This window comes from Orcinus orca, chromosome 2 (assembly GCF_937001465.1).
Source record: "Orcinus orca chromosome 2, mOrcOrc1.1, whole genome shotgun sequence".
Taxonomy (NCBI): Eukaryota; Metazoa; Chordata; class Mammalia; order Artiodactyla; family Delphinidae; genus Orcinus; species Orcinus orca.
In genome coordinates this window covers 15,255,955-15,273,481 of record NC_064560.1, presented here as the reverse complement: position 1 = coordinate 15,273,481, position 17,527 = coordinate 15,255,955, and the positions used below count along the sequence as shown (strand labels likewise).

The following is a 17,527-nucleotide window of genomic DNA, read 5'->3' as shown; positions in this document are numbered from 1 at the left end:
TTCTCGCCTTCTCTCCCGGCGCGCCAGGCCGCCGGCTGCCGGGGGGCACGCCGGGCCGGAGTTGCCCTCTCACTCCCCCTTGCCTTGCTCCCCGGGTTTAATCTCTCGGCGACTCCTCTGCCAGCCCCGAGGAAAGTGCAGCCATTGGACAGGTCGGTGCTAGCTGCCGGTTTCGGGGAGGAAGGTGGGAGACGCCTGGAGGAGAAAGGGGGAGGGAAGCGGGGGGGGGGAATGCAACGGCAGATCTGGCAAATTGCGAGCTGCCTTCCCTCCCCAAAGTGTGGAGCTGGAGTGCGGGGGAGCGCGGCGGCGGCGGCGCCTCCTCCGCCACCAAACTCCGGGGCTCGGCGGGGCTTGGGGCCACCTCCTCCTTAGCCAGGAGGAACCCTCTCCCGATAGGTTTCAGCCTGACTTTTCCCTCCCCATTTCTTTCTTCTTCCTCTCTCTCTCTCTTTTTTTCCCCAATACATTTTTCCTGCCTTCGGACCTCGGACTGCTGCAGCCCGAGCCTTCCCGGGGCTCAGCTCTGGGGCTGCTCATCCCTCCGGCTGCGAGCAGGGACGCGCGCCCAGCGTCGGGGCGAAGAAAAGAAGAAAAACTTGTCGGAGGGGTTTCGCCATCCCACAGTAACCCCCTTCCCGCAAACCCAAACCTTCCGCGGGGGCCACCCTAGGACTGGGGAAAGTTCCTTCCGAGCCGACAGCCCTCTTGGATTTGGACAGGCACCCGCGCTGGCTGAGGAATTAGATCTGTTTTGAACCCAGTGGAGCGCATCGCGGGGGCTCGGAAGTCACCGTCTACGGGCACCGGGGTGGCGCTGCTTGTGCGGAAGGGAGAGTTTGCCAGCCCCAGCTCAAGTGGCCTTTCGTCTCCGCAATTGTTGTGTGTCTGGGGTGAGGGCTGCGAGTGTCGTGGCAAGTTGTGAAGAGAGACCTGGAGGTCCGGAGAGGACTGCGCTCCCCTCGCTCTCCCTTCTTCCTCTTCCCGGCTCCCGGGTGTGAAGTCCCAGAGAAATTTACAAAGGCCTCTGCATCCCGCCGAGACCAGTCCTCAGCGTTCGGCCCCGTTGTCCCCATTCCCAGCGGGAGCCCCGGGGCACAGGGTGCCGGAGAAGTACTGGCGGGGAAGGGGAGGGAGGTCGCGGCAGCGGCATGGCGAGGTTCCCGAGGGCCGACCTGGCTGCTGCAGGAGTTGTGTTACTTTGCCACTTTTTAATGGACCGGTTTCAGTTCGCTGAAGGGAAGCCTGGAAACCAAGTCAATGGTAAGATCCACTTTCGCTTCTTGCTTCTGTGCCCAGCTGAAGACCTCTCTGGCACCCCGTTGTTAACCCACTCCCTCCCCACCTATGCCCTTGGCAAAGTTATTGCAATTGCATTTCGACTAAACTTGGGCTTCTCAAATGGGCAGAAGAATGTTGGCTGGATGAGTAGGGTGGTAGGGACTGGGGGTTATCTTAAGGATTTACCGCTTGCTTCACCTGAGCGGCTGGCAGGGAGTGGTACTGACTCCCCGGACGCGCCCAGAGAGGGCTCTGGGGTTAGAGCAAACCTTACGCGGATACCTCGCCCAGGAGCTGGCAGCCTGGGCTGTGTCCTCCCCGGCCCCTCCTCCTTCTCTGCTGCTAAGGGAGTGCGCGAAGGGGGCGGTAGGGGGTGGACGTGGTGGCAGCCGGGGATTGCAGAGCTCCCCTCTGCTGAAGAAAATTCCCTGGGGCCGCACCTTCCTCCCCCCAGGCGATCCCCACCTCTGCTCCCTCTTGCTGTCTGGGGCTGAGCGGGCGCTGGAAGTGGGGCGGGGTGGGTGCGGCGGAACGCAGAGGAAGGAAGGAGGTGGCAGAGGTGGGGCGGGCGCCCCTCTGGAGACCAACCACTGGCTCCATTGTCCTCCGCCGGCCGGCTTCGCAGACAGGCCTGAACGTGCAGGGCCACCTCCGAGTGGCCTGATATTGCCCCCACGCGGAGCCCCGGCCCCGCACGTTCCCAGGGGTGGCTGCTCCAGCCAGGTGCGCGTCCCTCCGGAGCCGCGCCCCGCGGGGCGAGCGCGGAGCCGGCGACGCCGCCCTGGGCGCGCCGGCTCCTCCTGGCGAGGCGCTGCTGAGCCGGAGGTCCAGCTGCCTTCCGCACCCTGCCCACTGTGAACCGGGCGCCTGCTCCCCATTTCTGCCCCCTGGGAAGAAATGGATAGACTTCGAGAGGAGGTGAATGAGCAAAGACACTTACAGGGAAAAGAAAAAGGAAATAAAACCTTGCTGATGAGGCTAATCAAGGTTTTGTTTTGTTCTGTTTTAATCCTGAGGAGGGGAAACGGTAAGTGGTTCCTCAGGAAATCTACTGGCGTCCGCAAATGTCAAACCTGCCAGTCGCAGATGGAAGGCTAGGGAGAGCACCTGGGGATTCCAGGTGAGGTGAATCTTGAAGGGGAGTCCTTGAATGAAATGTTACCGAGCTGAGACAGCCGAAACACTGTGTCTGCCCCTGGTGTAAATTCTTATGGAGAAAACACAGATTCTCACTCTTCCTCAATTTATGATTGGAGGGTGTGTGTGTGTTGGGGGACGGGGGGAGGGCAACAAGATGACAACACTTTTAAAGCTGTGAATAAAACGCAAGTTTCCTGGATGTTGATTTGTCTTTATCACATATAATGGGTTCTGCGTAGATGGACATAGGTTGTTCTTGACTAGGTATTATTTATATCAATAGATCATACCTTCTGTGTATTTCTCTGCTACATTTCATTGGTAAACAAAAAGACTTTTACTCGTCTGGGAAGCTGCACATTTATTTTAAGAAGTGCAACAGTAGTTTTCATGGGCATCTTCATGAAATAAATAAATGCTTAAAGAAAGCAATTTACTTCTTTCCAAAGGAGGTTAGAGAGGTGCGTGTGCCAAAAATGCATCCCAAGTTGTTTATTTGAAAACCTCTTCGGCACTGGGAGTAAATAATGCATTTACAGTAAAAAAATAAAAGGTCAGCAAATGTTTATTTTTTTCCTGAACTTTTTCCATTAATAATATGTTACTGAGAAAAGAACAATACATACAATAAGTTTACTATTCTGAGTTCTCAAATTGAGGATAAAATTTACTCCACTCTAAAATTGAACAGATAGTTAAAAGCCTTTGATCTGGGGAATATGAATTACGTAAATTGTTCAACATAGAGCTGCAGGTATTATAAACCAGTACTTCTGGTGGAAAACTACTCTAGAAGCCCACATCTTTACAGGATTGAGTAAAAAAGGAATAGTTTTATACTTCTCAGCAAATTTTTTGAGATTTATTACAAAATGAAGTAACTTCTTTCCTGGTTATCAGTCTGCATTAATTTTATTAAATAATCTTGGAATTAAATGGTTAGGCTACTGTAATACCTAAAATACAGCAATGAAATGGAAGAAAAAATATAGTTTCCTTTGTAAAATAGTCTAGCTAAAAAGTTCAATACAGGAAATTTTTTAAAAGTCCGACAGTCTTGGAATTCGGCATGTAGCAATCAGGATTTTTTTACAGACATTTTGGCGGGGGTTGGGGGCAGGGGAGTCTGATTTCATAAAGGACATTTTTTATGCATTCCTTTAGAAATGCTGCAGTTGACTTTGTTGCCACCAGAGGGCAGAGAAACCACTAATTTCCTTCCCATTCTCTCCCAAACCTGAGATGAGTGATCCTCAAAATTTTCTTTCCTATGTGCAGTATTTTTTGATATTTCAACTTAACATTCGTAAATGAGTGGCAATTTAAAACAATGAGAGTTTATTATATTTCCCATTTTCGTTGAAATTAAATATTTATTCATTTAATATTTATATAGTACTCCCTACATGTAGACTTACACCTTGAATACATTCGTGTGGTGTGATAAGTACAGTGGAAAACCCCAAGTACTCTCTTTCGCATCACTGTTGGCAATTATTAACACGTTGTGGAATTTTCAAGAATATACTTTAAAATTATCTCTCTTGTGATTAAAAGTTCATTATATAGTGAATTTTCTTTTAGGATTGAATGTATTCTATGTATATCTGAAAAGTATTTGCCCACACTAAATAGTATACCTCAACCAATGTTTAGAGAAAAATAAGCTTAGAATAATGTTAAATTTTATAAATCTCAAATCATTTCCATATTGTTATACATTCATCTTTATATCCTGAACTGATTGAAAAACGGTTTAGTAACAATGTCAAAGGAGAAAGATGCAGTCATATCTTGTAGAATTCTAAAATTTAAATCAGGAAAAAAGGCCTAAAATATGTAGTTATATGCTCTTAAATGTGATTTAATGCAACAAGGAAGTTCATTACCACTATAGAGAGAGCAATAATAGTTTAGGACCCCAAGGAATTTTCACTTTTCAAACTTTCTAATATTGCCGTGTTCTAGAAACAAGTAGTTTATTTTTAACAGATCGTTTACATTTAGTTGTTTTTCTAGTTGGATATTTTCCTATTATTTTCTGCTTTCATTAGAGTTAAAAAACTTAGTTTGAAATATTACTAATCTGTGGAGTTTGCTATAAGAGTATCTCTGTTGAGACATACTGTCACTAGTACAAAATTTCTAACTATATGCAGACATACCTGGAGCAAAAGATTAAGACAGAGGGTTAATTCAAGCAAATATCTCTATACAACGGACGTGGGTCAGATTATTAGAAAATCACAGGTTTTAAAAAATCAATGACTCTTGACTGCATACAGAAATTTTTGAAATATAAAATGTGAGAGTCTCTTTCCTTTAGAGGATAGATAGAAGTTGAAGCCTGAGGTTGGGTAAGTTTGGAATGAGACATAACTGTGATCTGGAACACTTAATTCATAAATAAGGTTTGAAATTCATGGTTGTTTGCAGAGAGATTTGGGATTATTACAGTTAGGACAATTGGTGCCTTTCTTAAGTTTGATCTTTGGAAGCAGGTTCTTATCAAGGAGAATGTGCCTGAGTAAAACTTAGGAATGGAAAATACTAATTTCCTCCCCACAGATTTCACCTCTGCAAGAATCACATACTTTCATGCAGAGAGGTAGATACTGTGGATTCTTTTCAATAGTTTTGGTTTCAGTTTTTTGCTTCCTAAAAGGTATCTCCTCTTGTAGAAACAGTATATTTATGAAGATGAATGAATTGGTCAACTGTGACCATGAGATCCAAAGCCTCGAGTTGGTTCCCCACTACATTCAGTACAGTCTCTTCACCATGGCCATTACCGAGAGGCCTCAGACTGCCTTCCCACCTCCCCCTCCCCCGCGTGTTTTTAACAGTCTTGCCAAATGAGGCTTCTTGATGTTCCCAGAGTGTGTACCAGGCGCTACCACCTCCATGCCACGCCTCCTGCCCTTCCTTCCCTAACCCATCTCCACCCATCCACCTTCTACTTTTTCTTACAAACTTATCTCCAGTGACACGGTTCACAAAAGGATGAGGTGTCTCAGAACCCTCCGAGAACTCTAGGCCTTTTTTAAGGCACTGGTTGGACTCTGCTTGGTATCGTAGGAGTTTGTTTCCTTCTCATTTCGGCATCTCTTTTTCATATATTCTTTTAGAACATATCAGGCTCTGCTGTCATTCACTTGTGAATCCCCTGTGGCATCTACCACACAGGCATGCAATAAATAGTTGTCGCACTGACTGAACCGACTGGAATTACAGTGCAAGCTGGACTGTTGACTAGACTGTCACCTTGGGAGACTTTCATACTTCTTGCTCTATTTATGACTTTCTTCCATAAGTAAGATGGCAATGAAAATACAGTGGGCTTCAGAGAACAATAGTTTGAAATGAGAGAATAGGATCCAGAGGCCTGTCATAATGGTTCTGCTGGGTGATATTTACCTTAAACCTTCTGTTAATAGATAGAACTTTCAAAAAGTTCATTCCGCCATTCTGCTATACTTCTGGCTTCTGACTGTATTTTCAGAAACCAGAAGTACTTAATCTAATACCTTAAAGTACAGTGTGTGTATATATATGTATATGTGTGTATGTGTACATAATATGTATATATAGTGGTGGTGCTCTATTTTCAGTGGAGACGAACACTACTTAGTTCTTTGTGAAATTACTTTTGAACTGAATTGTGCTTAGGCCGCATGCCATTAACCTGCACTGAAGGTGGCTTTAAAAATATAGTCTCCTAAAACTTGTTATGGTGGCTGTTATTGGGGGAGGTGGTATGGTGCAATGCATTGCACAGTATCTGCTCCCCAAGTAACAGAGAGAGACAGACAGACACAGAGAGAAAGATCTTGTGTCTTAATAACAGATATAGCTGGTCTTCTTCTGCACTGGTTTGTTTGCATCTTCTGGACATTATAAATAGTGACCAGAAACATTGCTTTTAAAAAATGTGGTTTTTTGAAAGCCCACATCCAACAAGTATATAAACCTTCTGGCCTGCATTTTTTGTACTGGTTTACCTGGGTCTTCATCTTATCTCTCCTACTCTCATTTAGCTTTGTCCAGCTTTTCTCCCTTAAAATCTTGTATTTGTTGTAGAGATGGGAAATAAGTAAATAAAAAGCAGTCACCATAATACCTAAGGTTGTATATTACAAAGTTGCTTTTCTGCTTTCTTTGAATCTGACTAACTCCAGTCCTTTGCCTTCATTCTGAGCACATATTTATATTTTGCAGAGCTTTATCTCTTCCCAGTATTCCACTCTGAGAAGTCTTTCTTCTTCACTGAGGTTCACACAGGATGTCTTCCCTCACTATCCTCCAGACAATGATTCTGTTCAACTGAGGAAGTTGCTGCAGAATGACAAGACTAAGTAGTAATGCTTTTACTAAGACAGTTCCTCCCACAGTTTATTGTGTCATATATTGCCTGGCCAAATGAACAGAATAATATCTGAGGAGAGAATAGAATATAAAGTATTCTACATTGTATTGTAACCAGACTTTGAACCCATTGCATATTTTTTCTTTGGCTTGTTTTTATCTTGCCTTCTTTAATTAAAAAGGTGGTAAGATATGGATTGATGGTACAGATATGAGTATTTAAATAAAATTAGAGGTCTTGTCAGGAGCCTGTTAAAAACCGTAGATCTGAACATGGGGTCAGAAACGGTGTGACCTTCCTTGAAATACAGACTTGTAATCCCTTCCTCCAGAGGCCAGCCAAACACATCTAAGCAATAGTAACTCTCCTTTCCCTTCCAAATTAAAATCAGCTGTCCTCACTGTTCCTGCCTCAGGCGTTATAGTAGAAAGTGGCCAGTGATTTTGTCAAGAGAGGGTCATAGAGGCAGGGATGCAGAATGACTTCATTTTACTTTTCTGGAATCTTATGACTTAGTTCCCCTCTCTTCCTCCACCTATTATTTTTCACTCATTAACTGGAAAATTTCCCTAGAATACATATTACTCAAGGTCTCATCCTGCTTAGCTGATTGAGGCTATGAGACTATATAGAGAGACTAATGAGAATTTGCCCTGCAGATAAACTGCATAAGAATCAGAATATTTAAAAGCCAATTTTCTACATATTCTACATTTTCTACATATTCAGTTTTCTACATTTTCTACATATTGGAGTGTTCAGTGGTAGGAGAAGTCTACATAAAACTGATAAATTCTCTCTCAGCTTGCTGCTTGGTAGGTACACCCTGGTTTATTTAGATGAGGATAATGTGTTCTTTGGTCCAGTTGGAGTATGGAGCATTCAACATGCAATGATGTTTTTTAGATAGTAATAATATCCTCTGTGTTTATATGTATCTGTTTGTAGCAGTAGCTCCCAACTTTTTCTCTCTGAAACTGTAATTTGGACCCAATAAAATATTTATTTCCCTAAACCCTAAAAGGGAAGTAAGACAGGCAGAATTTATCATTTTGCAATGTGGAATTCATAAGTAATAATGATTTTCAAGATGTAAAGTAGTCCTGTAGGTGCATTTAGGGTATAGCTCATGCTAAGTCTGTATACATTAACATACATATTTGCATAATTCTCTCCAAGATACAACTTAGACTGCAGCTACCACTGACCCCATGAACCTGATTATTCAATTGGTATATTTTTGTTTGTTTGTTTAAAAGAGCCCATTGACCTTACTGCCGGCATAGCAGTATCTGACTTCTTTTGGTTGCCCCCTCCCCTTCTCCTTTTGTTATCCATTTCCTTCAATACATTGAAAAAGGATCTATGAAGAAATTACATCAGTGTAATCTGCATTGCAAAATATTCATGAAAAAGTATATATGAAGTAATTTTTGCTATACTAACTCATATTTTAAGTGCACATGGGTTCCTGATATTTAAATGAATCCTGTTCTGAACTTTTGATTAAAAAAACCTCTCAATTATTTTGCTAGGCTATAGTTTTATGTTTAAAATTAGCTCTAGTGACTACATATGCATACTTCTTTCAAGAATTATATCATCTGATATTAGCTATTTATTTATATTAAGTGAAGTGTAGTTGACTGATACTAGCTATTTTAATTGTGACTTTTTAGTATTTATATTTCCTGGGAATATACACCTATAATTACTTTTTTTTTTTTTTTGGTAATTTAGTCCTTTTAGTAGACAATCAACTTGTCCTAACTTTATGTCACTAATTGGTAATCTACATATTTTGAATCTATTTTAGTTTCAATTATTTACAATTTTCTGTATTCGAAGAAACAAGAATTGAACTAAAAGGCATATTGCTGTGTATTTGCATTTTTGTTCTTTGGTTCTTGTTTGTTTGGAGAGGGAATAGAGAGGGTCATTTGAGTTTTTGTCACACGGCAAAAGTTTAAAGAATATTTTAACACCTATTTGAAGGCTCTGAATGCCCCATAAAAATAAAGTTGACTTGTAAGGTTAAAAAAAAATGCCATTTCACATTTTAGTTTGAAAGTGTTCTTGCTGTATTATAAAGATGTTGCTCAATGTTTTATTTTCATATGCTGATATAACATCATAGGATATTGTATATCTTGCATAATATATCTTATCTGTTTTATAATTTGAATTTTAAAATTTTGCATAGTTTTCTAAATGCTTAATTCTTTTATTCAAATTAAATGGATTTTATGAAAGCTTTTAGTTTGATATGAAGTATGTGTAAAAATATTTCCTGTATCAGAATATTATAGTAATATTTGTAAATATGGCAAGACTTGCAAAATATTTATAAATATGTTGTGAAACAATTTTGATTGAGGCTAAATTGTCACTTATTATTTTGTACACATGTATTACATGTAACTGTGTTGCTCTTAATTTTCCCAGTCGATTTATCCCACAATTGATTTATCCAGTCTTCCAGTTATTTTTCCACAATTGGTTTATCCAATATTCCATCAACAAAAAAATCAGTACTTTTTTTTTAATGGAATAGTGGCATGTTATTTTTACTCCCATTTTATTGAGATATAATTGATATACAACACAGTGTAAGTTTAAGGTGTATAGCATAATGAGTTGACTTCCATACATCATGAAATGATGACCACGGTAAGTTTGGAGAACATCCATCATCTCATACAGATACAAAATAAAAGACAAAGGAAAAAACTTTTTCCTTGTGATGAGAACTCATGATTTACTCTCTTAAGAACTTTCACATATAATGCACAGTAATGTTAATTACGTTTCTCATGTTGTATATTACATCCCTACTACTTATTTATCTTACAACTGGAATTTGTACCTTTTAACCACCTTTGTCACCATACAAAGATGTTACATTATTATTGACTATATTCCCCAAACTGTACATTTCATCCCTGTGACCCATTCATTTTGTTAACTGGAAGTTTGTACCTCTTCATTTCCCTCGCCTGTCAGTGCCGTTTTGAACATTGGTGCTGTAAATATCCTTGCATGCATCTCTTCATGTTCATATGTGGGACTTCTATTTAGAGGTAGAATTCATGGGTTATTGGGGCTGTGAACGTTCTGCTTTAAAATATAAAACCTGGGATAAGCCCTGGTAGATCTTCCGAGATAAAGTACTTCAAAGATAAAGGCGTGTGGGACCCTGATAATTATCCCTGTGCAGATATCACAGTCTTAATTACTTTAGCTTATAACAAGTCTTTATGTCTGGTGGGACAAAGCTGTCCTCCTTCTTCTTGATCTTCAGAAGTGTCTTGGCTGTTCTACAAGGCTCTTTGCTTTTCCGTATCTATTTTAGGATAAACTTTTCAGGTTTCGCTAAAAACTCTGTTGAACTTTTGATTGAAATCACATTATATCTCAGGGTCATTTGGTAAAGATTTCAATTTTTAAACAACTTGGAGATGATGTAATTTCTTTTCTACAACAGCTAAAAGCCAGAACAAGTACCACTGCGCTTCATAACAAATTGTTAATAGCGGTTTTTTGGCAAGTGACCTTTTTTCATTGAAATGATGTTGAGTGCTAGTGCTGTTTTCCTGATCACATCATGATACTAACCATACATCTAATTGTTTCTTAGGCAATACGAGGGGAAAACGATAGGTTAATTAAAATGAACAACTCAACTAAGGAAAAGAATGTTAATTCCTAACTTCTTAGAAACTACCACAAATGACAGGTGGTTGCTAGGTAAATAAACATGGAAATGACAGTTTTACAGGGTCATTCTAGTAACCTATCTCTGGACCAGCATAGCAGTATAAAGCAAGACTTTAAATTTGCTGCTTCATAAGAATCAGCTCTGATGAGAATGGTGAAATCCTCTGGATTTAGGATTCTCCTTCGTGTTTGCTCTTTAGCTAATTAATATCAATTCCATGGCCGATCTACATTGAACGAGAGTACACTTTACAAATTGCTACCATTTAAAGGTAATAGATTTATGATTTTATTTAGACTGTAGGCATTTATAAATTAAAGGTTTATAATTTGCTTGATTTGAAATTCCTAACTTCATCTCTGTCTCAGCACAGTTTATAAGTGGCCATTGTTCTGAACTCATGCATACTGATTTGGATAGTTTTTAATCAGGAGTAAATGGACAAGCCAGGCAGGCTGTTTCATTTCTTTGTTATTTAACCTTCGTTATCTTTTTTAACATCTGTGTTCATTTCAGATATTTTTAAAAACAAGCATGATTCAAAGTCATTTGCAGATGATAGTCTCATTGTCTGGACATTGCAAAACAGCTTTCCGCAGGAAGCCAGATTTGTGCAATCTCAGTTTTGTCAAGCTGTTTTTAGAAGAGCCGTTTGTAAAATAGGCACAGCCAATAAGAAGCTGATTTTTCTGAAACCAAGACCTGATGTCTGACTTGAGACTGCCTTTCTGTATCCCCAGTTCCCTTATCCTCGCTCTGGCAGGCACCATCATTTCTAGCCTAGTTCATTTCAACAGCTTCCCACCTTCCCTCCAACATAGTCCTGCTGGAATCCCTTCTTCATTCCATGGCCTGAAAGATCTTTCTGAAATGAAGATCTGTGTCACTCCTCTGCTGAAAATACCTTCCTGTCTTCCTAAGGGTCTCGCCCTAGAGGTCAAAGCCCTCAGTAACCTGGTCCTGGCTTACCTGTCCAGGTTCAAATGCATCACTTCCTCCATTATACTCTCCCAAGTTTCCCATACTCTCTTTCCCCAAGAAACTGCACACGCCATTCCCTCCTCTTGGAGCACCCTTTCCTCCTCTTCTTGGCTATTTGTCCTTCAGGTCTCAGCTTCATCTTGATTTTCAGCATTATTGAATCATTTCTCAGTGTTTCTCTGCCAGGTCCACGTCTGAGATGAGTACCTTGCCAAAGTGCACTCTACACCTCTTCATCCTGTCACTTACCGTCAGTGGTGTAACAGCCCTGCCTGCACTGGACTGTGAGCTGCCCAGGACAATAGGCTGTATGGGACTGATCACCACTGCATCACTAGCTCCAAATACAGGGAGCCCTCTTTGAAAATTCGTAGAATGGAGGAATCTGGTCAGTGTTCCACTTGGTATGATGGTACTACGTTTGTTCAGATTTATCACTCAGGCAAAGAGTTTTGTTTGTACCTTATTTCTACATATTTCTTTGGGCAGAATTTCTCAGTCATAATTTCTTTAACATGATGCCTGAGATTTAAATGCCCATGATTAAAATGTGTAGAGAAACCAGAGACTGAGTGACTTCAGAGTAAGGGAATTTGTCACATGCGTTTGTGGAGAACTGAGAATTCATTTACAAATGGTGGTTTAAGAATGATCAAGTCACACAGTAAGCTGGGAAGGACAGAGAAAGGGATACTTTAATGATTTATAATCCAAAAACTTGAATTGTCTGGTAAAGTATTAAAATACATTCATTTGTTTCCTTGGAGAGAATTCCATAGTTACAAAAAAGATGTATGGATAAACAATGAATGAAATAGAAATTAGAGACTGAACTATGAAATTTGCATGAACAGCTTTCCAGGTATTTCAAAGCTAAAGATGCAAACTGGGAAATGTTCCCTGAAATTAGATACTTACAAGAGTTCCAGATACAAACCACTGGGCGGCCTTTGAAACATTTTTTCAGCGAAAGAGTCTTAAATGTCTCTTAATACTGCATACATCATAGCTTTTGTCAGGTCATTAATCTGTACCCAGAATGTGAGTTAACCCATTGATGTGAGTTAAGTCTTTCTGAGGTCTTGAACATGACCTACTTGCTGAAGTTTTAGTCAGAATTTTTCATATACTCAACGACTTGTATTTGTTACTCTCCAAGCACATTTTTCTCACCTTGCCTTTTTATTTATTGCTTCTCTAGAAACACTCTCCCAAGCTCTTCCTATATTCCACATTAATTTTATGGAGTGAACATCTGATAGTGTCATCTGCTCAGTATCTCTTACCCGCTTCTTCTGGTAACAGTACCTTCTCATTATTTGGGAATGTTCAGTCTTTTAGAAACAGCACCTCACCATCATTTAGGAATGTCATCTGTCTGACTCTATGTTGTTCACCTGGGCCTTTTATCATAATGTCATGCTTCTCCAGACAGTTCAGCATGTGTCCCAAAGGTGGATACTCATAATAACCTTTCATCTTGGACCTCAGGCCAATTAATTCTTGCCTAAATGTTATCTACACATTCTAGAAGAGAGAGGGTCTTTTTAAAAAAATTATTCTGGGGGTTGCTGCGTTGGGAAGATATACATTTAAAGCCATCTACAGATAGTCTTAGACTTTCTGATAGCATAAAGCAGAAAATTACTGTTTTTAGTTGAGATGTATTACTCGCCACTGAAAGAGTCTTGTTTTCAATTATATTGTCACAGTTTTCAATTATATTTTTATGTGAATAATTATTTGATTGAGGACTATTTCTCCTACTAGATTGTAAACTCTGTGAGTGCAGGAACCCAGTTTGTTGTACTTTTTTGTTTTCTTAGCACCTTTCAGAGTGTTTGGAATACAGAAGGTACTCGATAAGTATTTGTTAAATGAAATTTTTGAGTAAGTTCATTTGGGAGGTGTCCTTTCAGTGACCGTTGAAATAATTCAGTGCTTGGACATTAGGTGAGATTTATCAGATGAGTCAGAAGTTGCGACTGCAATCGATTTTTCCCTGTTGGTTTTCTTAAGTAATTTTTCGTCCCTTTCTCATTTTACAAATTAAATTCTCTTACCTGGGTCTTATTTTTCTACTCTTTCTTCATGTTTAATTTGGTGTCTTCCTTTTATTTTCCCTGCAGTTCCTATTATTTTATTTTCCTTATGGATCTAGATATACATTCCAGGAAGTAGAAAGGAGAAAACCTTAACATGTCATAGCTTTTGTCAGCCCATTAATCTGTACCCAGGATTAAGAGGCAAAAAAGTGTTAAGCAGAAAATAGTTGATCCATGGCCAATTATTCATTTTATTTTTATTTTTTAAAAAATTTATTTATTTATGGCTGCGTTGGGTCTTCGTTGCTGCATGCGGGCTTTCTCTAGTTGAAACAAGCAGGGGCTACTCTTCGTTGCGGTGCGCGGGCTTTTCGTTGTGATGGCTTCTCTTGTTGCAGAGCACAGTCTCTAGGAACGTGGGCTTCAGTAGTTGTGGCACGCGGGCTCAGTAGTTGTGGCTCGCGGGCTCTAGAGTGCAGGCTCACTAGTTGTGGCGTGCAGGCTTAGTTGCTCCACAGCATGTGGGATCTTCCCGGAAGAACCCGCGTCCCCTGCATTGGCAGGAAGATTCTTAACCACTGTGCCACCAGGAAAGTCCCATTTTATTTACTTAATACTTTTTTATTGGGATTTTCCAGATCATTAAAAATTTAAAAAGAAAACAAGAATGGTAAGATTATATTTCAGCATAACACCAAGCATATAGTAGCTTCTCAATTTAAACTTGGTTGACTTACTTATTGAATAAAGGCCCGCAAAGTCTGTTTTACTTCTAATTTTAAAATTCATTGGCTCATTCCTCTATCTATTCACTTATTCAATAAGTAATCAATTTTTAAAAAAGTGAATGGAGGAATAAACCGATGTCTTTATTAGAAGTGAAATAGGCTTGTGTAGGTTAATTGGAAACCTAGCCATTCTATCTCACATTCTTACCTGTAAGTTGGGGACTGCCATATGTTACACATTTATGTGTGATGCATGCTTAAAATATATGACATTTCCATGATATGATTGAAATCCTTTTATAAAGTTCTGTTCGCCTAGTAGTTTTCATATTAGTTCAGCTGTTCCTCCAATGGGATAATTTTAGTTGGAAGATATTTTTGTCCAATCAGTTTAATTTCATAATTCACTGTTTTAGATAAAAGTAAAAAATGGTTTCTATTCTTAAGTGATGTGATCTACAGGGAAACACGGACATGGACATAGCAGGAGGCTAGTAGGAGAACTACGGCAAGGGTCTGGCAGGGGTGGGCTTGGGGGAAGGCTCTCTCAGGGAGACAGCATTTGATTGCCTTACGGTTGTTAAAGGAAGCTTCTGATGCCAGACAGCCGTGGCTTGGGTCCAAACCTTGGCTCACCGTTCACCAGTTGAGTGGCCTTGTACGAAAATATTAACTCCTGGAGCCTCCATTTCTTCATCTGTAATAAGGGAGCAGAATTACTTATCTGCAGTGACAAATTTCTGTTCTCTGCAGGTTTGGTGGGGTTGCCACAGAAATATAAGGAAGTGTGGAAGCAGTAGGTTGAGGGAAGACTGTAAACAAGGGGAAAAAAGTAGGGCAGAGCCAGGGAAGGAGTTCTCCGCAGAATGGTGAGCAGACTGAGGAGGCTTTCAGCACTAATTTAAGATACTAACTACCGAGGTACCCGTGTTTCCAACTGCCTGAGATAAAACCATGTCATCTTTGGTACAGTAATAATCACACACAGTGGTACTGTTGCAGGTGTAGGAAGAATTAAGGCCAGTTAGCACTTTTGATGGCCACGTGAGCCTCAGATGGCATGTAGAGGCCCCTCGAACGGGCTTCGACCTGCAGGGCTAGGTCCTGGAATACAAAGCACTGCTCTTTTTCTCAGTCCTCCCTTTCGCTCAGCCGTAGCCTAGGGGAGGCTTTGGATTTGAATAACATCATTCCAATAAAACGTACATTAAAAGAACACCCAAAGGATTTATTTTTACCAAACTCATGTTGTGTAAAGTGAGATGAAGCTCCCAGAAACAGTTTTCTTTTCTCGGCCTGGGCCGAGGACCCGAAATAAAATTCTACTGTGTCATCTACTTTGAAGCAAGAAAATAATTCCTTGACCTTATTAACATACTTGCTTCTAGGGATAAATAAACTGCTGTATAAGATCACACAACTCCCTTGGGTGAGTGACCAGTTAACTTTTTTGGATTGCGACGTTCTATTTATGAAGAGACCCAAAATGCTACGTGTGTCTTAGTGAATTTATCTGAAAAGGTAAGCAATATATGTGTAAGAGCCTGACAGCTATCCTAAGATTTCATCAGTGAATGGAAGATAAGAAATGTCAAAATAAGAAATGAATAAAACCCTTTAAATATTCAGAGTTCCCTGAGCAGTTCTATTTAGCATTTTTCCACAGAACTACATGGAGGCCTTTGGTGTTTTTGTCAGGACAGCCCTACATGCATGGGCGGAAGAAGTGGACACACTCATGGTGCTATTTGAGAGCCGTGGAACAACTCCTTGTTCCTATACTACTGTCGCCTACACTAGTGTGTCAGTGGCCGTTGACTTCAGAGAGTCATGTTTTGGGTTGAGGTCATGTGTCTTGGAAACTATCAGTATTAAAAGGAGGAGCAATGGTCACCGACGGTCTTTCTGTTTGAAACCTTGTGGAACAGAGGTGGTAAAGAGACAGTGTCCAGGTTCAAACAGACCAGACAGGCAGGCCCCTGGTTAGACCAACAACAGCAAGAAGTCATTAAGAGTGTGTGTGGGCATGTGCATGCCTGTGTGTGTGTGTGTGTGTGTGTGTGTGTGTCTGTGTGTGTATGTGAAGGTGTAGGGGTTACAGAGGCAGAGATACAGGAATGCCAAAGGGGGCCTGAGAGAGAATTGCTAAAGAGAGGTGGGTGGGCTCTGAGGACCAAACCAATATACGATGTCTCTGTGCGTGTGTAGGGCATAGTGCTTAGGGTACCATTTTAATACATGTCTGCTGTTACAGTGTTCGCTCATATAATCAAAAGTGAATACAGTTTTTCAAGATACCCAGATTACACAGTTGGATTAGCCTATAAACTGGAAGAAACTGGCTTAATTATACTATGATTAATAGGAACAAGGAGTTGTTCCATCACTCTCAAACAACACCATGAATGTGTCTTATGTTATGCATTACATTGAAATTAATATGCCATGAAGTTGGTGTTGATGAAGTTTAGTTCGCAGAATTATTTATTCATTTAGCAAACATTTGTTAGATGTATTCTATGTGCCAAGCATTGTGCTGTAAAGAGATAAAAAATATAGTCCTTGCCATGTAGGGGTTACAGTGCATTATTCAAAATAGGAAGGTAAAGAGGTAATGCTCAGAAAACGTGGGGTGAGAGAAAGAGGGAGGCCCGAGGGGGAGAGGAGAAATGCGCTATGGATGAGAAAAAAAAGGACTATAGGATTTAGATTAAAGGGTCAGGGAAGGCTTCCTGGAGGAGCTGTTTCAGTCTTGCTTTGAAGTGAGAGTGAGATTTAGGAGACTGGAGAAGATAGAAATACATTCCAAACAGAGAGAATAGCCTGGAGGCAGGAAACAGCATGGTCTCTGGGAACTGCCCTGGCCTGTGGGGAGAGACCGTTGAAAGACCAAGAAAGGTCTCCTCAACCATACAAGGGTGTTGAACTCTTTCCTAAAGGTTACAGCTGGCCAGTGACAGACTTTTGTCAGCTGAGTGACAAACTCAGATGGGCCTCTTAGGAAGGTCTCTCTAGTATCGGTGTGGAGAGCAGATAGGAAGGAACAGACCTGGAGACAGACCAGATTTAGAAACTACTGGATTAATAAGGATGAGAAGTGGTGAAGGCTTCCAGCAACAGGAGAAAGTCTAAGATAATGCCCAAATTCCCCAGGTGCTTTGGGGGATGGAAAGATGAGTTCAGCTTTAGGCTTATGGAGTATTGAGATGGTTATGGGGCATCCCAGGGGAGATACCAGCTCTGCCAGGTGGTGGTCTTGGACGAGATT

At 40.8% G+C, this 17,527-nt stretch overlaps 1 protein-coding gene across 1 annotated transcript in view; it reads left to right on the top strand.

Annotated features, from left to right (window-relative positions):
- The first annotated feature begins 323 nt into the window (after nucleotides 1–323).
- PLXDC2 (plexin domain containing 2) overlaps nucleotides 324–17,527 on the top strand; it is a 414,157-nt gene continuing 396,953 nt past the window's right edge. The window contains exon 1 of the mRNA XM_004285697.4: nucleotides 324–1,263. Within this exon, the coding sequence (XP_004285745.1) occupies nucleotides 1,152–1,263 (112 nt within the window). The 5' untranslated portion in view covers nucleotides 324–1,151. The remainder of the gene's footprint in view (nucleotides 1,264–17,527) is intronic.